The sequence below is a fragment of the Nomascus leucogenys genome, chromosome 5, assembly GCF_006542625.1.
Source record: "Nomascus leucogenys isolate Asia chromosome 5, Asia_NLE_v1, whole genome shotgun sequence".
Lineage (NCBI taxonomy): Eukaryota > Metazoa > Chordata > Mammalia > Primates > Hylobatidae > Nomascus > Nomascus leucogenys.
In genome coordinates this window covers 69,328,976-69,354,618 of record NC_044385.1, presented here as the reverse complement: position 1 = coordinate 69,354,618, position 25,643 = coordinate 69,328,976, and the positions used below count along the sequence as shown (strand labels likewise).

General features: G+C 38.8%; 1 protein-coding gene and 1 long non-coding RNA gene across 2 annotated transcripts in view; both read right to left on the bottom strand.

Annotated features, from left to right (window-relative positions):
• LOC115835182 overlaps window positions 1-6,445 on the bottom strand; it is a 51,537-nt gene extending 45,092 nt beyond the window's left edge. The window contains exon 1 of the long non-coding RNA XR_004030159.1: window positions 2,957-6,445. This is a non-coding gene — a long non-coding RNA (uncharacterized LOC115835182). The remainder of the gene's footprint in view (window positions 1-2,956) is intronic.
• A 583-nt stretch (window positions 6,446-7,028) lies between these two features.
• DNAJC15 (DnaJ heat shock protein family (Hsp40) member C15) overlaps window positions 7,029-25,643 on the bottom strand; it is an 82,729-nt gene continuing 64,114 nt past the window's right edge. Inside the window, exon 7 of the mRNA XM_003270033.4 lies at window positions 7,029-9,022. Within this exon, the coding sequence (XP_003270081.1) occupies window positions 8,952-9,022 (71 nt within the window). The 3' untranslated portion in view covers window positions 7,029-8,951. The remainder of the gene's footprint in view (window positions 9,023-25,643) is intronic.

The following is a 25,643-nucleotide window of genomic DNA, read 5'->3' as shown; positions in this document are numbered from 1 at the left end:
AACTGGCCTTAGTAGATATTAAGATGTGACCACTTCAGGGGGCAGGATGTGTTTGTATGTGTGTGTGCCTGCCTGCATACACACATAGGGGAAAGACAATGAAAGAGCCAGAGAGGGGAAGCAGAGGGCACATATGTCTGTACTCTCCTCCTGTTGGAAGTTGAAAACAGCGGCCTTATTCTTTACGCTAAGTATAGGTTCCAGGCATATGTGCAGTCATATTCAATAATACGTTCTGGGCCTGACAGTTCAGATGTGTCAGCATTTCTATTACCATTGTCTATGTTTAGAGTTCTTTATGCAGTCGAAAGTGCTAAGGCCAAAAATTGATATGAAGATAACAGAGGCAAGATATAAGTAAATAAACCAAGGAACTAGGCACTTTTCTTTGGTATTTGCATTACAAGATAAATATAAAAATCAATTTAAAAGTATTGTTGGGCTGATTTCTATTTTTTCCCTTCTTTATTTTGGTATGAGAGGTAAAAATCCAAGTTTCAATAATGGCTTCTGAGAAAATTCACATGTCTATGATTTGGGTTTTTTTTTTATTATTATACTTCAGGTTTTAGGGTACATGTGCACAATGTGCAGGTTTGTTACATATGTATCCATGTGCCATGTTGATTTCCTGCACCCATTAACTCGTCATTTAGCATTAGGTATATCTCCTAATGCTGTCCCTCCCCCCTCCCCCAACCCCATAACAGTCCCCGGAGTGTGATGTTCCCCTTCCTGTGTCCATGAGTTCTCATTGTTCAATTCCCACCTATGAGTGAGAACATGCGGTGTTTGGTTTTTTGTCCTTGCGATAGTTTACTGAGAATGATGTTTTCCAGTTTCATCCATGTCCCTACAAAGGACATGAACTCATCATTTTTTATGGCTGCATAGTATTCCATCGTGTATATGTGCCACATTTTCTTAATCCAGTCTATCGTTGTTGGACATTTGGGTTGGTTCCAACTCTTTGCTGTTGTGAATAGTGCCACAATAAACATACATGTGCATGTGTGTTTATAGCAGCATGATTTATAGTCCTTTGGGTATATACCCAGTAATGGGATGGCTGGGTCAAATGGTATTTCTAGTTCTAGATCCCTGATGAATTGCCACACTGACTTCCACAATGGTTGAACTAGTTTACAGTCCCACCAACAGTGTAAAAGTGTTCCTATTTCTCCACATCCTCTCCAGCACCTGTTGTTTCCTGATTTTTTAATGATGGCCATTCTAACTGGTGTGAGATGGTATCTCACTGTGGTTTTGATTTGCGTTTCTCTAATGGCCAGTGATGATGAGCATTTCTTCATGTGTTTTTTGGCTGCATAAATGTCTTCTTTTGAGAAGTGTCTGTTCATGTCCTTTGCCCACTTTTTGATGGGGTTGTTTGTTTTGTTCTTGTAAATTTGCAAAAATCCTCAATAAAATACTGGCAAACCGAATCCAGCAGCACATCAAAAAGCTTATCCACTATGATTTGGGTTTCTAACAGCTGCTTTTAAAAGTGAACCAATCGATACTGTGTCCCGAGGGACAACTGGGCTGAGCATCTCATGAGGAAGTAAAGGGAAGTGTAGAAAAAATGAAAGACTAACATAGACTTTTAATAAATAAAAGAGTTCACAATGTAGATGAAGTTATATAACACACGAGGTGTTCTTCAAGAGTTATACAACAGAAAAATTGAGTGTAAATTCAATTTTGGCAGGTTTTATTTTAACTGCATTGGGAAAACCACATAGATAAAACTATCTTGTTTATCCTTTACAATTTTAAAGCAAAACAAACACAAAAGCATTTTCTTTATTTAATTGTAGTGTACCCGTATTTTCACATATTGGTTTTAAAAAAATCTCTGCTTACAAGAAGAAAGGAAAGGCTGGGCGCAGTGGCTCACGCCTGTAATCCCAGCACTTTGGGAGGCCAAGGCGGGCGGATCACGAGGTCAGGAGATCGAGACCATCCTGGCTAACACAGTGAAACCCCGTCTCTACTAAAAATACAAAAAAAAAAAAAAAAAAAAAATTAGCCGGGCGTAGTGGCAGGAGCCTGTATTCCCAGCCACTCGGGAGGCTGAGGCAGGAGAATGGCGTGAACCCCGGGGGGCGGAACCTGCAGTGAGCCGAGATCGCGCCACTGCACTCCAGCCTGGGCGACAGAGAGACTCCATCTCAAAAAAAAAAAACAAAAAACAAACAAAAAACAAGAAAGGAAAGCCCAAACAAGAATGTAGTATGTAAGCGAGTACAAAATGGGATAGAGTAGAAGGCAAACTGATTACCTAAATCCCAAGAAGTCAAGAAACAAAGTGTAACTCAGATCCAAGCAGGGTTAACCAGGAAAGGCTGCATTTCTGTGTGTACCTGCTGCTTTCTTCAGCACTGCACTATACAACATTCTGGGGCAGCCCGAGAGATGCAGACTATACAAATATAGTCTCACATCTCACCACCAACGCACAAACATTCCAGAGGCATGGAAGCCAAAGTGTAAACACTTCTGCAGTCAACTCTTAACTATTCACATTTACAGAAGGAAAGAGCAAAGGCACCGCTAATCCAAGAATAGATAAATGGAAAGATCACTGAGTTAGCTTTGGAATACGCTCTTGAATATAGGCGTATCTGTGTTCAAGGAACTCACAAGTCTGTTATGAATATTAGTCATAAGGAGTTATAAACTTTCTCCAGGAGTCAGAAATCTTTTCACCATTTATTACAGCTACTGGAAATAGAGAATTAACTGGACAATCTCAAAGACACATTCTTAGACTGGTAACTAAAATTCCATTGACTCCACCAGACAACTATAAAACTATACAGAATTTTGGAATTTGGCAAAAAAGTATGGCATGGACAAATAACCCGGTTCAAAGTTGAAAATAAACAGCAGGAAACAATTTTTAAAAATTCTATAAAAGTACTGAAATTCCCTTTCAATTGCTGCAAGTTACCTCGTTTCAGTTGTCTTGTTTTCATTGTCTCTCTGCTCCTTTCAATAAATTCGGTCTTCTTGTTTTCATCTTTAATACATTGAGCTATCTCTTCATTTCTTGTGCAAGGTCTGCTGCTTCACTTTCATGAGCTGTCTTCAGAACCTTGCTCTGGATGTTCTCCTTGAAAGCTCTTGTCCATGAACATTTCAGATAAAATCTTATCAAAGCTTCCTCCATCATCACTCTGAGTCAAAGAAAGTCACTCTGCTAAACTTTACAACAGAACTTTTGCTATGTGCACTTGGATGGACATGATAAGCTTCCAGGGAAGAATTAAAGAGATTAGGTACTCCTTGCCCATGATGCACAATGACACTGGATCCTTTCGTAAACCTAATTTCACATTTATAACCCCAGGTCACATGCATCAAAGAATGAGCCAAAAGTCATACAAGCCCCTTCATTCTGATTCCCACATGTTTAGAGTGAGTGCAATATAATATAAACAGCATGTGTTTCAGAGTCTGAATTTGGTTCCCAGTCCCACCACTTACTGGCTATGTAATCTTGGAAAAGATCCTAAACTCCTCTGAGCCTGTTTCTTAACCTGTAAAATGGGGATACATAATAGTACCTCTTAGGCTAGCTATGAAAATCAAGGTAACATAGGTAGAATGTTTGGCACAGGTACTAAACAAATGTTAGCTAATATTACTAACGCTTTTCTTAAAGTGAACTTATTCTAATTATTGGTTTTTAGCATTGTAGTTTAGATGTCCATATTGAACCAATCTCTCTATGTGATTTTTATCCTGTCATAATTGAAGTTTGCCACTGTTGATTCCCCCCCCTAAGTTGAGATCCTAATTTGAAATTTATGGCCAACATCTAGCCTGAGTGATCATATTCTACCCGTGTGAAATTAAGCTCCCTCTTAATGCTGAAGATTGAATATCTATTTCTCCACATCTATGTAATATAGTCTGTTCAGACTTAAAATTTGGACCAATACTGCTAGACACTATTGAATCGAACAGAGAGGGAAAGGGTTATTATGGCAGGAAGAGAAACGAACATTACTTAATGAACTTGCATTTCAATTGAGCAGGGTTTTTAATACAAAAGAAAGAGCTTTTTATAAATTCTTTTGCTCAGCAACAATAAAAAGAGGAAAAGAGCCCTCAGCTGGGAACAATAGCTACTCAGCTCATAAAAAATCATTAGAAGGAACATTTTCTTTGTCCGCCATGCCCAGCAATTTTGCTGGTGGGCAATGATCCAGATCACTTAGGTTCCACCTATAAAAATGAGTCCAGAGAACCTTCTCAACTTTTCCAGCTAATAAATTATGCTAACAAAAGTCCTAATCGCTTAATGTGTGTAATGCCACCATAAATAAAATTCTGACTCATAATTCATGGAATGTTTTTGACAAGTAGATGATACTGATCCAGCCATTAAAAGGATTTGCTCTTTGGGTTGCTTTTCCATTGGAAGGGAGGGACTATGCTGACACATTTACTCATTCCCATCAAGTCCTCCTTGCAGCCAGGAGCCTATATCTAGTTGATGACTGTTGGGCGAGGTGCAGGGTGCCAGAGGGCAGCACGGTTCCACTGTGTGAAATTTGCTGGTGTACTTGGATATTTAACTTTTCACTGCAGTCTCCCTAGCTCATCTTAAGTTGGTTGAGTCAAGAGAAACTTCATATTGTTGACATAAAGAGCCTGGCTGATTCATCTTCTCGCACAAATGATATTAAACCGTATTAAGCTAATTGTCAAGTGTGTTCAATTACCTTATCAATAAAAGCTCTTTTCTGTGTTCAAGGTTCCCCAAGACAACCCAAAGATTTCTGCACATGAATAAAATATATTTCTAACGACGCTGCTGGGTGATCAATCATAAGCACGCCCATTAATGCAACTAAGTCTTGTTAATTAAAAAGTATGAGGGAAAAAGTCTCCTGTTTAAGAATTTTTTTTTGTTTGAACATGTTGAACATTTTAAGAATGAATTTATATCTTTACTGCCTGATATAGTTAAGTATTCAATATTTGCTGAATGTCTAAAATATATTTCATAAAAAGTGCTTTGAAGACTAAACAATGTATTCCAAGCCCAATATTTTTTCCTTACTAAACTTCCCTTCATTTTTTACTTTACGCTGAAGACTGGCACCATCAACTAAAATCTAAATAGCATTCTATGTTCCCCTTTAATTAACTGTCCATGACTTACACTTCCTCTGCATCTGAATTGTTTTATTTTTAAAAGGCCTTCCTAGTCCCTCAGATTGCATCTAAAATGTAAGAATGCACAGAAACTGCAATATCAACAGAGTCTAATTAAGCAGAATATGCAATGACAGCAAATATGCAAGCGCAATCTTTACTGAAGACAGGTAACCACTCAAATAAGCTTTTTACAGATAAGGAGTTGGGGGTGGGGGGTGTAGCTGGTGAAAATTCAGTTTTCTAATTATACTGCCATTTAGATAATTACTCCTGAATATCTGCAACTGTACTTGTTCACTGCAACAATAAACAAGACAGATATGATCCCTGCTCTCAGAGAGCTCAAAATTCGTGATATTACTTTTGCTGGACGTACCAGAAAAAAAGGGATACATTTTAGCCTTCTACTATGTAGGTATAGTTGTGGAGATCTGGGGATTAGGATGGCATCCTTAGGTACAACAATAACAGCAGAAAAATAGTAGTTGTATTTATTATCTGAAACTTTGAGCTTATACTCAAAGTAACTGTAGTTCAATTATACATGCCTGATTTTGTTCTTAAGTAATGCCTTCACAGACTCAAGGGGAAAAAAAAGATCCCAAACCTGTCTTGCTGCATATTAAAGATGACCACTGATTCTTTCAGTCCTCTCTATCCTCTCCCTTTGAATCGAGGCAGGTTCTGTAATTCTTAGACCAACTGAATATGGCACAAGTGATGCCCTGACAGCTTCCAGACCCAGAACAATTTGGCAGCTTCCATGTTTTTGTCTCTCAGACCAAAGCTGCTATGGTGACGATGCTCTAGTAGCCCTGTTGAGAAGCCTATGTAAAGAGGAACCTACGCAGAAAGGAGCTGAGGCTCTCAGCCAATAACCAGGCCCAACTTGCTGGCCAGAGAAGTGGTGCCTCCAGCCTGCTAATGCTGCAAGGAATAGAGACGAGCTGTCCCCACCATGTTCTATCCAAATTGCAGATTCGAGGGTAAAATAAATGATTACTGGGACATAACTGAAACTTTACCCTGAATCCAAGGTATTATTAAAGATAAAACTAATTAAATAAGGGAGTGAAAGTAAAAATTATATTTTAGCGTTTACATGATCAAATGCTTTACACATCCTTATTCTCTACAATAACCTTATTCAATAGGATTTTAAAATATTTATTGTACTTTGTTATAGGGCACATGTGCACAACGTGCAGGTTACATATGTAGACATGTGCCATGTTGGTGTGCTGCACCCATTAACTTGTCATTTACATTAGGTATATCTTCTAATGCTATCCCTCCCCTCTCTCCCTACCCCACAACAGGCCCTGGTGTGTAGGATTATTGTCTCTATTTTATAGATATGAGTTATTGACTAGAAAATTAAGTAACAGCCCAAGATCACATAACAGGAAGATAGTATTCAAAAGCAGATCTGACTCCAAGGCACCTGCAAAGAAAATGGGAATTAAGGAAATTCCAAGCTAATGCTGGGGTGACTCAAATTCTCATGAATAAAGTATGGATTAGGAAAATATGACATCAATTAAAAGGTGCATCTGAGACTGCCCCAATACTCTTTAGCAGAGCTTTCCAAATTAGTGGTAACATTTTTTGATGCATAGTATTCAGAAAATAGCAATATTTTCTTAGTACGTAAAACTTTATGATGCCTGCTAAATGCAAGTGCTCCGGACTAAAGAGGTTACAAAGATGAATGGCAAGATCCTTGCTCTAAAGGTTCTTGCATTTTAGTATGAGAAATAAGGTATGTTACACCAAGAGTTGCTTCACAAGGTACCAAGCTATAGCCCCTATAGGTATGTACCACGTGAAGAATACAGTGCTATGGGAATTTATTCATTCACTCAACAAATATTTATTGGGTGCCAGTGTAACACCAAACAAGACAGATACAATGCCTGCTTCTCAGAAAGGTGATAATTAATATTACTTTTGCTGGATGCACCAGAAAAAGAGTGATACATTTTAGCTTGGCCTTCAACTATGCCTAGACTTTGGGCAGGTGGGCATCTGGGGATTGGGATGGCATTCTTAGGTACAAGGATAACAGGAGAAAAAATGAAAACACTAAAGCATGAGAAAATTAGTAGGACACATATGGGGACTTTAAAGCAAGAACAATATTTTATCGACTTCAAGGTTCCATCAATTTAATTCAGGATCATTATTTTATAAACCAAAAGAAAAAATAGTAATTAAAGTTTTACAGAAATGGTTATCAAGTGGGGGCGATTATTGTCCTCTAAAGGGCATTTGGCAATATCTGGAACCATTTTTGTTGTCACAACTGATGAGAAACGACTAGTCTTTAGTAGATAACGGGTCAGGGATTATTGCTAATCGTCTAAAACGCAGAGAGACCTCTCACAAAAAAAGAATTATTTGGCCTAACATGTCAATAATGCCAAGGTTGAGAACTCCTAAACTACAGAACATTAGAAGTTGAAAGATGCATCTACGATATCTAAAAAGTATTTTAAGATAGAGAAAATGCAGTAGTTCAGTTTACCTGGAATGAACCCAAGATTTGTAAAGGAATACTGGGAAATAATGCTGGCACTCTATCTGAATCTGTTCTCTCACCTTTGGAATAGTAAAGTGATAATGATCAGGTACTATGTTTTAAGAAATTAATTTAATGCAGTGTAAGTCACAGGGCTGGCCTTTGATGACCACTCTGTCCAAACCTTGCTTTCCAGAAACGCTGCACTCTAATCACTCCAATTGATATATCTATTTCTGCTAATTCATATCTCAGAAGAAATAACACTTACCTCACCAATCATATGGTATCTCTGATTATTTTTCTTTTTTAAAGCCCAGCTCTATGCCACTTATTCCTCCTCTCATGCAGTGTTTAACACATTCTTCCTTTGAACTTTTAAAATATATCATCTGTATCTAACAGTATTCACTATTTATGTGATTTATCCTTCCTCTACATATAAGTTCCTTTGGTTCATGATCCATGACTGCTTCATACTTGCAACTCTCAGGGGACGCACGATAGTGCCTTGCACATCAAAAGGGGTCAATAAATATTTGTAGAATGAGTAATGAATAAATATACAGTACTGGAAGACTATAATTAAATACAAACTCCTCAGACTTCTCTCAACCTTTCCACACAGGGCTCATTTTGTAAACCTGAATCATTTTAGTAGCTCTCCAAGTCCTCATGCTTTAGCTATAGGGTCTCAGAGACAGCGGGGTTCTTTAACAAGTCCTTAACCCCTACTTTACTAAACACCATTTAATAAATTCCATTACATTTCAGATCATATCTCCAAGAGGTATCAGCCAGTGCCTGTTCTCAAGACATTTAAAACACCTTATATAGGCAGAGTCCCAAATTCCCTGAAAAAAAGACAATGAGGGTATAAATATAAGCAATAAGAGAAGTTCTACACATTGTTCACGAATCCCAATTGCATTCTTGATAATCATACTTTTTGCACACGTGTGTATGTGTGTGTGTAGGGGGGAATTTAGAACATAACAAAAATCTTAAAAACATGTATGAATGTCACAAAGAAAATAAAAAAGATCGGTTATAGAATTTTAAGGAGATCTTTAAAAGATAATAAAAAGCAAGACTATTAACATTTTATTATTATACAGCTTAATGGTGGAAGATAAGATTGTGGTCAATCCATATAGAAAATTAAGAAGACCGTGTTTTAGAATATTTTGCAGGGCTTTTTTTTTTTTTTTTTTGAAGTCCCCTCTTTCTTTTCCTTCAGTGTGGTCCTTAAGCATCAATATTTGGTGGGTGCTTCTAGCAAGTCTTTTGCTTCATTTATTTTGGCTGCTACGTAAGGAGATCCACCTGAGAGAACAAAGAAAAATGAATTAAAATACACTTCATCATTGACATACTTTAAAGTCCCCAAAATATAAAAATACTCTTCTCTGATATTGTCTCACACATTAATCCTCTGACAAATTATTTTATAAGCTAACTAGAAATCAAAACAGTATAAATTAAACTTGATTAGTGAAGTCCTACAACTATCCAACAATAAAAAAAAAATCTCTGAGAAAAATGATACAAGAAAGTTATGATCAGGAATAACTTGAACAACATTCAACTATTGCACGGGTCAGACATTCACCTTTCAAGTATTTGACCAGAGAATTTTCTAAAGTTAAGTGGATAGTTAGGCAAATAAAATAAGTCTTTTCCATGACTGTTTTTTTTTTTAAAGACACATTCATCTGTGAAAAGGGTTATCTTTTTGAAGAAGGTAAATCAATCCAAGGGGTCTTTTAAAGTATTAATCAAGTCTTATGATGTCACAAAAATAAAATGCATGTTTAAAAAAGGCAACTATGTACTATCCAGTGCTAAAAACCAATTTACTTAATAGAGATAAATGATCTAATATTAATAAATGAGAGATAAAAATAATGTCAAAAGAAATTTTTTGTTCTCTGATTCTATTAGAATATTTACAGAGTATAGTTTTGGATTTACAGTGCCCCAAAATAAAATTAAGTCAGTTCTTTTTTAGAGTTCTTTGCAATGAATTCTTTCTAATGCAAACATCAAGAGGAAAATTGCGGTGAATTTCAAATGCAGAATCATTGTAAATCAAACAGAACCTATTTGACATACAAAAATACTAGCCCCAAACTGTCACATGAAAGCTAAACATCATACACCTTCTAACTTCTAGTCCTGAATACTGTCATTGTTTAATGCTCAGACTAACAATCATATTACAGCTCACCAGTCTCTTTGTGTTTTTTATTTTGTATTGCCCCTTAAGTGCAAACCATCTCAGTAGCTTACAACAAACCAAAAAGCATCTAGCTAGTATTGGTGTAAATTGTCCTGACTTTTTTCCAGCCTTTTATTGATACCATACCACCCAACTTATGAAGGGAAAAGAAAGCAAAGAAAATAGATCAACAAACATGGTGTTGTGGTAGAAACGGTAATGCTGGAGAAAGCTATATTTAGCTCTTTGCCCTTGAGAATACCACTGACATTTTCATATGAAGATCTGAATTGCTATAAACACTTATGGAATATATCATAGTATGTCCTTGAATATGCTATAAAAGTTACAAAGAAAGCTCATAAAAGTTTAAAGCACTTGGTTATGAAATATGTTGATTTCATGATTATCTTTGAAGACAATCTAGCAATCAGGAATTAGGTAACGTCAGTGTGGTAAGCTGTTTAAATTCTTAGAGTTATCAGGGTGATGTCCTCAATGTCTTGAATATCCTCAGCAAATATTAAAATATTAATTGAACTTAAACATAACCTTTAATTGATATGCATTCTGGATATTTAAATCATAGGCCATAATATGCTCACTCAGCAGTTGGAAAAAAATCAAAGGCACAGATGATAGAAAGTCTTATTAAATATTATACTTATTGATAGCTATGTTAGAGGAAAAAAATGACACGACAATTTATTCAGAATAACGTTGAATTCTCTACCACTCACTCTAAGTTAGAGGGCTTTTAATTTATGTACATGGTAGACATTTGGACATTCTTGTGACCCTCATTCTACCTCTAAATAGTTGGAAAAGTTCCTCAGTCCAAAACTACAATTCTTATAGTGTTTGATTCACATTAGGTTCCATTAATTAGAGCCATTCTTGTGAGACTTGGAAGGCTGAAATGACGGAAAGGTTTTCTTGCTGCACCCCTTTATTATTATTACTACTAGTAAGCAAGAGTGTGGTACAGTGGTGGCAGCAAATGTGCTTCTCCCACAGTTCTAGTGGCAGCCTGTGAGGCAGCAGCTTCCCTGACAGAGTAGCTCTGTAATTCTTTAGGAATGATTCTTGTAGGCCAAGTGTAGAACTTGCTCCTCCAGATCTTCCGACAAAATGTAACCTGTACTAAATGCTCTCCTGGTTAAAATACCTAGTTGCTGGCAGTGAATCATGACTGATAACACAGGATAGGATGCATACCCTAAATTTAACGAAAACAAAATACTCTTGGCTGGACACAGTGGCTCACGCCTGTAATCCCAGCACTTTGGGAGGGTGAGGTGAGAGGATCGCTTGAGCCCAGGAGTCTGAGACCAGCCTGGGCAACATAATAAGACTCTGTCTCTACAAAAAATTAAAAAATTATATTAGTTGGGTGTGGTGGTGCACACCTGTAGTCTGAACCACTGGAGAGGCTGAGGTGGAGGATCACTTAAGCCCAGGAGGTTGAGGTTGCAGTGAGCCTTGATCGTACCACTGCACTCCAGCCTGGGCGACAGAGTGAGGCCGTATCTCAAAAAAAAGAAAAGAAAAGAAAAAGAATAAAATAATAACACTCTTCAACCCCTCTCAGTTTTCTGGGGGAATTCAGTGGGTTCCATTTAATTAGAACACTCACCTTCACTCTTAGTATTTCTGTATCTTTGTACTTCTACCACTAAATATGTCCAGAGGTCTTCTGCTTCTGGCTATTATGAACCATCATGTTTAAGATCAGCTCTCCCACTGACACCCAACTAGAAAAGCTAAATAAAATATAAACACATCAGTATAAAAGCACTGGAGGGCTACCAAGTCAGTCAGGTCTTGAGGGCCAAGATCCTGGAGATAACAGAAATGCACTATGATGAGCCCAACATTCTGCACTACTTTTTTCCTTCAAAGAAGCCAGACAAAGAAGAGTATATAATACTATTCCATATATATGAAACTCTAGAAAAGACATGTTTAATCTATAGTCTATGGCAGAAAGAAGAATGGTGACTGCCCAGGCTTTGGGGAGGGATTGGCAATGGGAAGGGGCAAAAAGGAACCTTTGGAGCTTATGGAAATGGTGTATGTCTTGACTGTTAGTGGTTACATGCACATACATATTTGCCAGAAACTTATCAAATTGTGCACTTAAATGGGTGCATTTTATTCTATATAAATTATATCTCAATAAAGTTAATAAAAATCCAGCAGACTATATATTGTTACGAGACTATACTTAAGAAATAGAAAAAAATATACACTATCAAAAATAACGCTGACACTGTTATACTAATTATGAGATAAAGTACATTTTAAGGTAGAATGCAAAAATAAAACGGGCAATTTCACAGTGTTACAAGGGTCAGTCTACTGGTAAGGGAAAGCAATTATAAATCTGAATATACCTAATAAGATAGCCTCAAAATATACAAAGGAAGAAAGGAGAGAACCAAAAGGAAAAACACACAAATCTACAATTTTAGTGATGCCTCTTCTCAATAATGCATAAAACAAGTAGACAAAATGAAAGAGTAAGAACATTGAAGTTAAATAACATCAACAAACTTGATTTAACTGACACATATACAACATTCCACCCCTACAAGTGCAGAACGTATCTTTTTTTAAACTGCACATGGAACATTTACTGTAACTGATCATGTGCTAGGCTATAAAGCAAGTCTCAACAAACTTCAAAGATTAAAATAACAATAAATGGTGCTATTTAAAGTGTGTTCCATGGATGAATGTTGACTTACAACTGCTATTAGACCATAGATAGGTTTGGAAATTGAGATTGTGTTTAGAAGATATACCTGTTAGAAATAATAGTGTACTCCTGTAAAACCTGGATCTTATATACATGCTTTTTTCTTCAGTTTTCTCATAATTTCATTTTCATTGTATTTTACAAAAGCTGTCAGTTCACCAGAGACGGAGAGAAAAAAACAAAGTCCTCCAAACAAAGAGTTTGAGAAACATTGAAACAGAGTCTGTTAACTGACCATAGCAGAATTAAACTAGAAATCAATAACAAACACATCTAGACGATCCCAACGTTAGAATATTAATCAATATACTCCTAAATAACTCATGCATCAAGGAAGATATCACAATAGAAATTAGCATTCAAGAGAGAATCAACACAGGGAAAGATTAATTCTCTAAAAAACTAATCAACTTCATGTCAGAGCATGTAAAAATGTAAAAGATAAATTCCAAGAAAAAGAAAACCTTTCAAAATTAATATAAGAAGAAATGGAAAATAAAAAGAATATTTAAGAAACCAAATACGTAATTAAAAACCTTCCCATAAATAAAAATCCTGGCCATGATTTTGTTGAATTTTTCCGAAAAACAGAAGAGAAAGAAAACACTTTAAACTCTTTTTATGAGGCTAGCATATCTTTGATAACAAATCCTAATGAAAATGTCACAAGGAAACCACAGACTCAGATCTCTCATGAGCAAAGGTGCAAAACGAACAAAATATTCACTTATCAAATCAGACTAGATATGATGACCAAGTTAGGTTTATTATCAGGAATGCAAGACTGGCTTACACATTCAAAAATTAATCGATGTAATTTACCACATTAACAGAATAAAAAATAAATATATATTTATTAATTTATTTTTTGAGATGGAGTTTCTGTCTTGTTGCCCAGGCTGCAGTGCAATGGCTAGATCTTGGCTCACTGCGGCCTCCTCCTCCCAAAGTGCTGAGATTACAGGCGTGAGTCACCATGCCCAGCCAAAATAAATACATAATCATGTCAATAGGTTCAGAAAATTCAACACACATTCATAATAAAAGCTTTCAGTCAAGCTTCTGCACAGCAAAAGAAATAATCAGCAGAATAAACAGACAACCCACAGAGTGGGAGAAAATCTTCACAAACTGTGTATCTGACAAAGGGCTAATATACAGAATCTACAAGAAACTCAAACCAGTCAGCAAGAAAAAAAAAAAATCCCATCAAAAAGTGGGCTAAGGACATGAAAAGACAATTCTCCAAAGAAGATACACAAATGGCCAACAAACGTATTTTTAAAATGCTCAATATCACTAATTATCAGGGAAATGCAAATCAAAACCACAATGCCATACTATCTTACTCCTCCAAGAATGGCCATAATTAAAAAATCAAAAAAAATTATAAATGTTGGCGTGGATGTGGTGAAAAGGGAACACTGTTACACTGCTGGTGGGAGTATAAACTAGTACAACCACTACGGAAAACAGTATGGAGATTCCTTAAAGAACTAAAAGATCTACCATTTGATCCAGCAATCCCACTACTAGGTATCTTTCCACAGGAAAAGAAGCCATTATGTGAAAAAGACACTTGCACACACATTTATAGCAGCACAACTCACAATTGTAAAAATATGGAACCAGCTTAAATGCTCATTAACCAACATGAAAACAAGAAAATATGGTACATATATATAATGGAATACTACTCGGCCATAAAAAGAAATAAAATAATGGCATTTGCAGCAACCTGGATGGAACTGGTGACCATTATTCTATGCAAAGTAACTCCAGAATGGAAAACCAATCATTGTATATTCTCACTTATAAGTGAAAGCTAAGCTATGAGGACACAAGGGCATAAGAATGATATAATGGACTTTGGAGACTTGGGGGGAAGAGAGAAAAGGGAGATGAGGGATGAAAGACTACACACTGGGTACAGTGTACACTGCTTGGGTGATGAGTGCACCAAAATCTCAGAAATCACCACAAAAAAGCTTTTCCATGCAACCAAACACAACTTGTTCCCCCAAAATTATTTAAATAAAAGTAAATAATAAATAATAACACTAAATGAGAATGGATTAAACAATCCAATCAAGAGATAAAGGCTGTCAGACTGGATTAAATTACAACATGATCCAGCCAGGTGCAGTGGCTCAATGCCTATAATCCCAGCACTTTGGGAGGTGGAGGCAGGACGATCAGTTGAGCCCAGGAGTTTGAGGCTAGCCTGAGCAATATAGCAAGACTCTGTTTCTATTAAAAATAGAAGAAAAGCAAACAAGCATGAGCCAACTATATGTTCTCTACAGGAGACATACTTTAGATTTGAAGACAAAAATACTGAAAGTAAAAGGATGGAGAAAGACATATCCTGACAGCAGCAATCACTGAAAAGCTAGAGTGGCTAATGAGACAAAGTAAACTTTGAAACCAAAAATGTTATTAGAGACAAAAAGGGACATTCTATAATGAAAAATGGGCCAATCAGGCCAGGCGCGGTGGCTCACGCTTGTAATCCCAGCACTTTGGGAGGCCGAGGCGGGTGGATCACGAGGTCAGGAGATCGAGACCACGGTGAAACCCTGTCTGTACTAAAAATACAAAAAAATTAGCCAGGCGTGGTGGCGGGCGCCTGTAGTCCCAGCTACTCGGAGAGGCTGAGGCAGGAGAATGGCGTGAACCTGGGAGGCGGAGCTTGCAGTGAGCCGAGATTGCACCACTGCACTCCAGCCTGGGTGACAGAGCAAAGCAAGACTCCATCTAAAAAAAAAAAAAAAAAAAGAAAAATGGGCCAATCTGGAAGATGGAACAACTGTAAATACATGTGCACCTAACAATAGAGCACCAAAATATATGAAGCAAAAACCAACCAAAACAAAAACAGAAACTAAGAAATGAAGAATAAATATTTTATAATACCAGCTAATACCCCACTTTCAATAACAGAACAACCATACAAAAGATCAACAAGGAAACAGAAGACTTAATACTATAAACTAACAAGACCTAACATATACTTATAGAACACTACCCAACAACAGAATACGCAATTTTTCTCAAATGCACAGAGTATATTCTCCAGGACAGAGCATATAATAGGCCATGAAACAAACCTTATTAAGTTGAAAAAGACAGAAATAATCCATTGTATTCTCCGACCATAATAGAATGATATTAAACATGAATAACACCACCCACAGCTTATGGGACACAGCGATAGCAGTGCAGAGAAATTTATTGCTATAAATGTCTATGTTAAAATAGAAGATGGCTGGGCACAGTGGGTCACACTTGTAATCCCAGCACTTTAGGAGGGTGAGGGGGGCGCGGATCACTTAATCTCAGGAATTTGAGACCAGCCTGGGCAACAGGGCAATACCCTATCTCTACAAAAAATACAAAAATTAGCTGAGCAAGGTGGCACGTGCCTGTAGTCCCAGCTACTCAGGAGGCTAAGGTGGAAGGATCACTTAAGCCCAGGAGGTCAAGGCTGCAGTGAGCTATGACTGTGCCACTGCACTCCAGTCTGGGTGACAGAGTGAGACCCTGTTTTTTTAGACTTCAAATCAATACAAATCAATAACTTAACCTTCAACCTAAGACAATGGAAAAAGAAGAGAAACAACTGTATGTCAATAAATTAGATAATTTAGAGCAAATGGACAAGCTCCTAAAAGATACAAACTACTGATATTGACTCAAGAAGAGACAACTTGAATATTCCTGTAACAAGAGACTGAATCAGTAAACAAAAAACTACCCACAAAGAAAAACCCAGCCCCTGATGGCTTACAGAAGAGAGAACATTTTCTAATTTATTTTATAAAGCCTACATTATCTTCACACCGAAACCTGACAACGATATCATAAGAAAGCTACTGATCAATATATCTTATAAGTGTGGATGCAAACATACTAAAACACAATACTAGCAAACCAAACCCAGCAACATATAAAAAGAACTATAAACCACGACCAACAAAGGATGCAGGAATTATAAACCTTGCATCCCTGTGGGATTTAACACAGGGATGCAAGTTTGGTTTTACCACCAAAAAATAAATATAGCCAATCTCATCAAAAGAAAATAAAATTCACATAATGATCTCAATACATGGAGAAAAAGCATTTGACAAAATTCATCACCCTTTCGTGAAAAAAGCACCTAGCAAACTAGGAATAGAGAGAAGTTCTCTAAGTGTTAGTATGTTTGTAGATAAAAAGCATCTACAAAAAACCCACAGATTGAATGAGCAAAGACTGGATGCTTTTCCCCAAGATCAGAAGCAAGACAAGGATGTCTGTTCTTAATAATCCTAGTCAACATTGTAATGGAGGTTCAAGCCAGTCTAATGAGGTTAAAAAAGAAAAAGACATCCAGATTGGAAAGCAAGAAGTAAGACTATCACTATTCATAGGTGACATGATCTTGTATACTGAAAATCCTAAAGAATCCACTCATAACTATTAGACCTAATAAGTTCAGCAAGGTTGTGGGATAAAAGATCAATATACAACTTAATTGTATTTCTATACATTTATAATAAACAACCTGAAAATAAAATTATAAAAATAATTCCATTCACAATAGCATTAAAAAGAATGAAACAGGAATAAACTTAACAAAAGAAGTCCAAAACTCAGACTTGTAAACTACAAAACACTGTTGAAAGAAATTGAGGAAGATCTAAATAAATAGAAAAACATCATGTCTCTGTGGATCAGAAGACTTAACACTGTTAAAATGGCAAAATTCCCCACTCTAATTCACAGATTTAATACAATCCTTATCAAAAATCTCAGCTGATTTCCTTGTAGAAATTGACAAGCTGGTTCTAAAATTCATATGGAATTATTATGGAAGGACCAAGAATAGCCAAAACAATTCTACAAAATAAGAATAAAGTAGGAGGACTCACATTTCACAATAATAAAACTTACTACAAAGCAATGGTAATCAAGACAGTGTGGTACTAGGACAAGGACAGACAGACCTATCAATGGAACTGAACTGAGAACAGGAAGATGAGGGGACAATAGCTAAAGGGGTTTCTTCCCAAAGTGATGAAAATGTTCCAAAATTGAGTGTGGTGTTTGCACATGTCTGAGAATATATCAGAACTACTGAACTACCTTAAATGGATGAATAGAATTGTATGGTATGTGAATTATAACTCAATATAGCATTAAAAAAATAATGTAGAGACAAGGGGATCTGAAGAAAAATATTTGAGTCTGATTCGGCTTATCAGATCATTAGAGAATCACAGAAACCCAGAGTTGGAAGGGTCTGAAAGGATTCTACCTCTTACCCAATAAATGAATTCCTTCTATGACATCCCTAATAAGTTGCCCTCTAGTAGTTTTCAATCAAATTACCTTTGCTGCCTCTATCTGCACATCACTTTTTCCATTGCTGTAGTTCCAGTGCCTACAAGAGTACCCTGTTCTACCGACTTCCAGAAAGCTTCAATAATTACTAGCTGACTGATGTCTTGCGTTCCAGCTAGAAGAAAAGTCTTCCTTATAGGGGTCAAATTTTCACTGCTTAGTTTCTTCTCAGTGAACATAATTCTGTCCTCATAGAGGCATAGAAGAGGGACTTCACATATACATGCCACATGTTAAGTATTTGATATTGCATAGATCCCTTCTAAGTTTCTCAGTATAGCAAATTTTCTTTTTCTCTAACCAATGCTTTGGCCAAAAACCTAGGAGTCATCTTTCCTCATTTTTTCTTACCCCTGATTTATAAGCTTTGTTGGGTGTTCCTTCAAAATATATTTTGAATTAGACCTTTTTTTTTGAGATGGAGTTTCGCTCTTGTTGCCCAGGCTAGAGTGCAATGGCTAGATCTTGGCTCACTGCAACCTCTGCCTCCCGGGTTCAAGTGATTCTCCTGCCTCAACCTCCTGAGTAGCTGGGATCACACACATGCGCCACCATGCCCGGCTGGTCTCGAACTCCCAACCTCAGGTGATCTGCCTGCCTCGGCCTCCCAAAGTGCTGGGATTACAGGAATGAGCCACCGTGCCCGGCCTAGACCTTTCCCCCGCCCCCTTTACCTCCTCTACTACAACAACCCTCATCCAAAACAGTATCATTCTCTTGGATTACTACAATTTTCTCTAGTGACTTCCTTGCTTCCACTCTTGACTCCCTATTTGCCTCAGAGCTGCCAAAATAGTCTTCCTAATACTGCAAAACAGGTAATAGCATTCCCATAATGCCTAAAAGTAAAATCTGACGTTTGTGGTATGGCTTGCAAGCCACTCCATCATTTAGCCTTGGGCTTCCTCTCCAATTGTATTTCCTACCACTCTCCCTTTTGCTTCCTATGCTCCAGCTGATCTGCTTATAATTCCAGAAACAAACCATATGTTCTCATTTCAGGACCTATGCACTTGGTGTTTCTTCAGCCTGAAATATTCTTTCTTCAATTTGCATGACTTACTGCCTTAGGTCTCTGCTCAAATATTATCTCCTTAGAGAGAATTTCTAAGAAGGCTATAAGTAAATCAGCAACCGCCTCCCCTCCAGCTGCCATTCTCTATCTCATGCTCTGCTTTTTCTTCAAAGCACTTATGATCCATGACATCATGGGCATTTTTTATATCAGCCTTTTCTGCATAACAAACCACCCCAAAACTTAGTGGCTAAAAGCAACAATGTTATTTTTATTTCTCACTTTTCTGTGGATTGGCAGAGTGGTTCTTCTGAGATGGGTGGTCCAGGATGGCCTCACTAGGGCCTAAGCTGGGATAGCTAGGCCTCTCACTACTTGGTCTTTCTTCCGTCAGGAGGGGAGCTTAGTCTTCTTCACTTGGTGGACTCAAGAATCTAAGAAGGTAAGAGCTGAAGCTGCAATGCTTCTTGAGGCCTAGGCTCAGAAATCACATGTCATTTTTTGCTATATTCTATTGGTCAAAGCAAATGACAAAGGCCAATCTGAATACAAAGGGTGAAAAATCAGACCACCTCTTGATGGGAGGAGCGATGAAGAATCTGTGGCCATTTTTAAACTACCAATTACCTATCTACTATTGTCTCTCACAGTGGAATATAAGATTCATAACAGCAAGGTCTTTGGTTATCTTCTTCAGTATCTAGTGCATTATCTGGCTTATATTAAGTACTCAATAAATTTTGTTGAATGAATAATTGCTCATATGACATTGTTTCCAGACACCTCACGATCCTGTTCAATTTCCTCTGAATACTGTTTGGTTTGTCAGTATCCTTAAAAAATTTGGGATCCAGAAACAGATACAAAATCCCAGATAAGATCTAAATGCCTAGCTCAGTACAGCTGGATAAATATTAATTGAATGAATGCATAACAAATACATACAGAGGATTGCAGTAATATTTGGTCTTTAATAAAGATACTATGTGTCCTTTATGCAGCTTAGGACTGCATAAAATTTTTAGCAGCTTTTATGCTGTTGAATCTTATAGGCCTTGAGATCAAACACATGTCCCCATGGCTCTTTTGCATGTGAAACACTACCAAATCTCTGTCCCACAGTTATACAATTGACTTTTGAGACTTAAAACATTACATTTATTTCCGCCAAAATTTAATCTCTTCTAAATCATCACCTTCTCTAGTTGGTCATTTCCATTGACACATAAACCTGCTAAAAATTGCTCAACAAGCTTTTATAATTAAAAAAAAAAAGTAAAAGGCAAAAGAAAACAAAAAACAGCATTTTTTTCCTTAATGATTCATCCCTCTCTTGCAGACACTATTCCCTTTCTCTCCTCCTCTTCCTCACAAAACTTCTCAAAACAGCTGTGTATATATGCTAACTCAACTTCCGCATCTTTTCACTCCTTAGCCCAGCACCAATTAAAACTGTTTTTTAAGGTCATCAAAGTCTTCCAATGTGGAAAAAATACTCTGGACCCTCCTCTCTATCCTTATTTTAATGGTTCTCACAGCAGCATTCAGCCCAGTTGATCACCTGGTTTCCTTAAATATATTCCTTTCTTAGCTTCTATGGTATCATTTTCTCCTTACATTTTGTTCCTTGTCTCCTTTGATGATTTCTCCTTTTCTAACTTGATCTATAAGTGTTTGGTTCCTTATACCTGGATCCTCGGGGTTTTTTTCCTCCTATTTCTTATCCATACTTTCACTTTCCATGACCTCTTAAGGTTGGTTTCAACACCATCTTAAATTGATGATTCTTAAGTCCAGTCTGCTTCTCTGAACTCTAGAGTCATTTATTCAATTCCTATTCTCCATTTCTACTTGGACAATCTACTGACTAATTCATTTAACATCAAGACAGTATTTTTTTTCTCCTAAACCTGTTTACAATCACCTGTCCACTCTAGATCATCCCCATTTCAGTAAATAGCTCCACCATCTACCTAATTTTTTGACTCAGAAATCAAGGGGAAATACTAAATTTCCTGTATCAAATCAAGTGGCAGTAACTGTTGCTTCTGTTTCTAAAACATATCTCAAATTCACTTTCTTGTCTCCCTCCTAAACTAGGTCATCATTATTTCTCACTCAGATTACTGTACCAGCCTCCTGGATGACCGGCTAGCCAATTCATTTGTCATACTGTCTCAAAAGTAACTTTCTGTACTTTTGCTTTTGGTTATGATGGAGTAGTGTGTTAGATGCTCACATTAAAAGCAACTATCTTTTAAATAAATTGAATTGGCCGGGTGCAGTGGGTCATGCCTGTAATCCCAGCACTTTGGGAGGCCGAGGCAGGCAGAACACCTGAGGTCAGGAGTTCATGACCAGCCTGGCCAACATGGTGAAACACCATCTCTACTAAGTAATCTACAAAAATTAGCCGGGCATGGTGGCACACACCTGTAGTCCCAGCTACTCGGGAGGCTGAGGCAAGAGAATCACTTGAACTCGGGAGGTGGAGGTTGCAGTGAGCAGAGATCGTGCCACTGCACTCCAGCCTGGGCGACAGAGTGAGATTCTGTTTCAAAAATAAAAAATAAAGAAATAAAACATAAATAAATAAATTGAATCTGTAATTTTAAACCTTCCCACAAGGAAGTCTCCAAGCCAAGATGGCTTCATTTGTGAACGCTTACAAAAACCTAGAAATAAGACTACTCTCACTTTGGGAGGCCAAGGTGGGTGGATCACAAGGTCAGGAGATCGAGACCATCCTGGCTGACACAGTGAAACCCCATCGCTACTAAAAATACAAAAAAATTATCCGGGCGTGGTGGTGGGTGCCTGTAGTCCCAGCCACTCAAGAGACTGGGGCAGGAGAATGGCGTGAACCCAGGAGGCAGAGCTTGCAGTGAGCCAAGATTGCACCACTGCACTCCAGCCTGGGCAACAGAGCGAGACTCCATCTCAAAAAAAAGAAAGAAATAAAGAAGACTAATCTTACATAAACGTTCAGAAAGTAAAGAACGCTGCCCAATTTCTTTTAAGAGGCCAGAGCACCTTGATAACAATATTTGTCAACTTTCCAAAAAAGGCAAAATAACCAGTTATTTCTTTTCATAAACAGAGGCAAAATTTTCCCCTTTAATTTATGCCATGTATAGGAAATCTTTGCCTAAGTCTATGTTTTTTTTTATATGGAAGTTTGTTTTACCTGTCATATTTAGATTTGTTAAATTAAATAAGCAGGATGCCATTAGCCTGGGGCTGTCTCTGTACTTAGTTCCTACATAATGAACTACACAACCTAACTTAGTACTTACACAAACTGAAACCCAACTTAGAAGTATAACAAACAGTTTCAGCTGATCACAAGCAGCCAAGTCATCACACCATGCTCAAACAAGGTAAATGCTCCATCATACCATGCCCATGCAAAATAAGGCAGATGCCTAGCAGAAGCCAGTCAGGTCATTTATCTGCTTTGCTTCTGTATCTGGCCTATAAAAGCTTGCTGCTCATGTTGTTAAGGGAGTCCTCTGAACCTCTTCTGGTTCTGAGTGCTGCCCAATTCATGAATCATTCCTTGCTCAAATAAACTCTGCTAAATTTGTCTGAAGTTTTTAACAGGTTATAATCCACTAAGAATTAATTTTGCATATGGCATCACATGATTCATTTTTCCCACATGCACATATATGGATAGATTGGTGTCACTGCCTTGACTAATGTTAAGACACCACCAGTTTTACCCACCAATATTTTTACACCATCAGTGCAAAGGTTGGCAAAGTGAAGAAGGAATATAGTTATGATTTGTGCACTTTTCTGCCCATATTACACTTCAATTAAAGTATACTTAAAAATCAAAAATGGAGATTGAGGATGAAAGAAAAATGACTTCTTAAAAGGTATACTGAACTCTATTGTTTAAAAGTTGACAGTAACTTCCCTTTGCATTTAGAACAAAGTTAAAATCTTATATAGAACCTACAGTATTTCATTATCATCACACATACACCTAGTTTTAAAAATCTGGGTACCACTTTATCTCATGCTATCTTTCCTCTTGCCTATTATATTTCTATCACACTAATTTTCCTTCAGGTCCTTAACCACACTAAATTCTTTCCTCCCTCAGAGGCTTTGCACATTAGCCCCTTTACTTTCTTTACCACTTTTCACACAGCTAGCTCCTTCTCATCCTGTACATCTCCTCACAGAGGTTTTCCCAGTCATCCTATGTAAAGTTGCCTCTCTCCTATATTTTCTTTTTTTTTTATTAATTTTTTTTGCACACAAAAACAATAAACATTTTCTAAAAATACATACAAACAAAAAGATGCGTATCAAACATATTAGGAAGGTTGCACATGGGAAGACGGGGAATAGAAATGGGGAGTGGGAATCAAAATAAATGAGAGAGGGACTTTATATGGATCAGTGATAATAACTCAATCCTCTATTTGATGAAGAAGGAGAAGGAAGAGGAAGAAAAAGAAAGTGGGATAAAGGATCAGAAAGGGAGGAAAATAGAAAAAATTGGAGTATGACTCCAGGATAGACCTGTTTTGTTGTCACTGAGTTGGTTGGTTGGTTTGTCTGTTGTATTTTTCATATGTTTCGCCATGTTGGCCAGACTGGTCTCGAACTCCTAGCCCAAAGTGATCAACCCGCCTCAGCCCCCCAGAGTGCCGGGACCACAGGCGTGAGCCACAACGTCCAGCCCCCAGATTGCTTCTGGCCTCCGTGGTATACCTCCCAGACGGGGCGGTCGGGCAGAGGCGCTCCCCACATCCCAGACGGGGCGGCCAGGCAGAGGTGCTCCTCACTTCCCAGACGGGGCAGCCGGGCAGAGGCGCTCCTCACTTCCCAGACGGGGCGGCCGGGCAGAGGCGCTCCTCACTTCTTCCCGGATGGGGCAGCCGGGCAGAGGCGCTCCTCACTTCCCAGACGATGGGTGGCCGGGCAGAGGCGCTCCTCACTTCCCAGACGATGGGTGGCCGGGCAGAGGCGCTCCTCACTTCCCAGACGGGGCGGCCGGGCAGAGGCGCTCCTCACTTCCCAGACGAGGTGGCCGGGCAGAGGCGCTCCTCACTTCTTCCCAGACGGGGCGGCCGGGGGCCGGGCAGAGGCGCTCCTCACTTCTTCCCGGACGGGGCGCCCGGGCAGAGGCGCTCCTCACTTCCCAGACGAGGTGGCCGCGCAGAGGCGCTCCTCACTTCTTCCCAGACGGGGCGGCCGGGCAGAGGCGCTCCTCACTTCTTTCCAGACGGGTCGGCCGGGCAGAGGCGGTCCTCACTTCCCAGACGGGGCGGCCGGGCAGAGGCGCTCCCCACTTCTTCCCAGACGGGGCGGCCGGGCAGAGTCGCTCCTCACCTCCCAGACGGGGTGGCCGGGCAGAGGCGCTCCTCACTTCTTCCCAGACAGGGCGGCCAGGCAGAGGCGCTCCTCACTTCCCAGAGGATGGGTGGGCCGGCAGAGGCGCTCCTTACCTCCCAGATGATGGGTGGCCGGGCAGAGGCGCTGCTCATCTCCCAGACGGGGCGGCGGCCGGGCAGGGACTGCAATCCCAGCACCCTGGTAGGCCAAGGCAGGCGGCTGGGAGGCGGAGGCTGCCGCGAGCCAAGACCACGCCACCGCACTCCAGCCCGGGCCACACGGAGCACCAAGTGAGCGAGACTCCGCCCGCAGTCCCAGCACTTCGGGAGGCCGAGGCGGGCAGAGCACTCGGGTCAGGAGCCGGAGAGCAGCGTGGCCAACATGGCGAAACCGCGCCTGCAGCCAAAGGAGGAAAAGCAGGCTGGCGAGCGCTGGCAGTCCCAGGCAGTCCGCGGTGCAGGGCAGCAGCGAGCCGAGTAGATGACATGCAGCCTGGGCCACAGAGGGGAAGGAAGGAAGGAAGGAAGGAGGGAGGGAGGGAGGGAAGGAAGGAAGGGATTCTCTCCTATATTTTCTATCTTAGCTCATTATACCCTTTATTGCCTTGCTAGAACTCGAAATAGGTTTACTTATTTTTTGTCTGCTCCTCCATTAGAACGCATGATCTCATAGGGACAGAGATCTAATTGTCTTGTTGAAGTTGTCTTAAGATTTAGCACAATGCCTGGCACATAGTAGGTGCTAAATAAATAATTTTTGAATAAACGGAAGATTAGTGTCAGGTTGTTTCCTATCAATCTAATCTAAGAAATTGCTTAATGTATTAGTTATCATTCCCAATTCTGTTTTACCTACCAAGTGTTTGCCTTGTTTTTATCCATTTGTTTATTCATTTACTCACCAAAAAAACTTACGAATTTAGAGTTTATGATGTGTCAGCCATATAAGTTATAAAGAAGAATAAGCCATGTTCTTTACTTTTAAGGATCTCAGCATTTATCAAGGAAAATCAATGCATAAAACAAAATTATGTCTTTACCAAAAAAATTAGTTAACAAAGCCTTAAATCTAAAATATTGAGATGAAGGGAAAAGAAAGATGAACCCTCCAAAACAAACAGTCCAGTAAATCTATCAAAAAAACCAAAACAAAACAAAACAAAAAAACAAGCTCATTAGGCATCACCTTTTCTTAGTGAATCCATGCT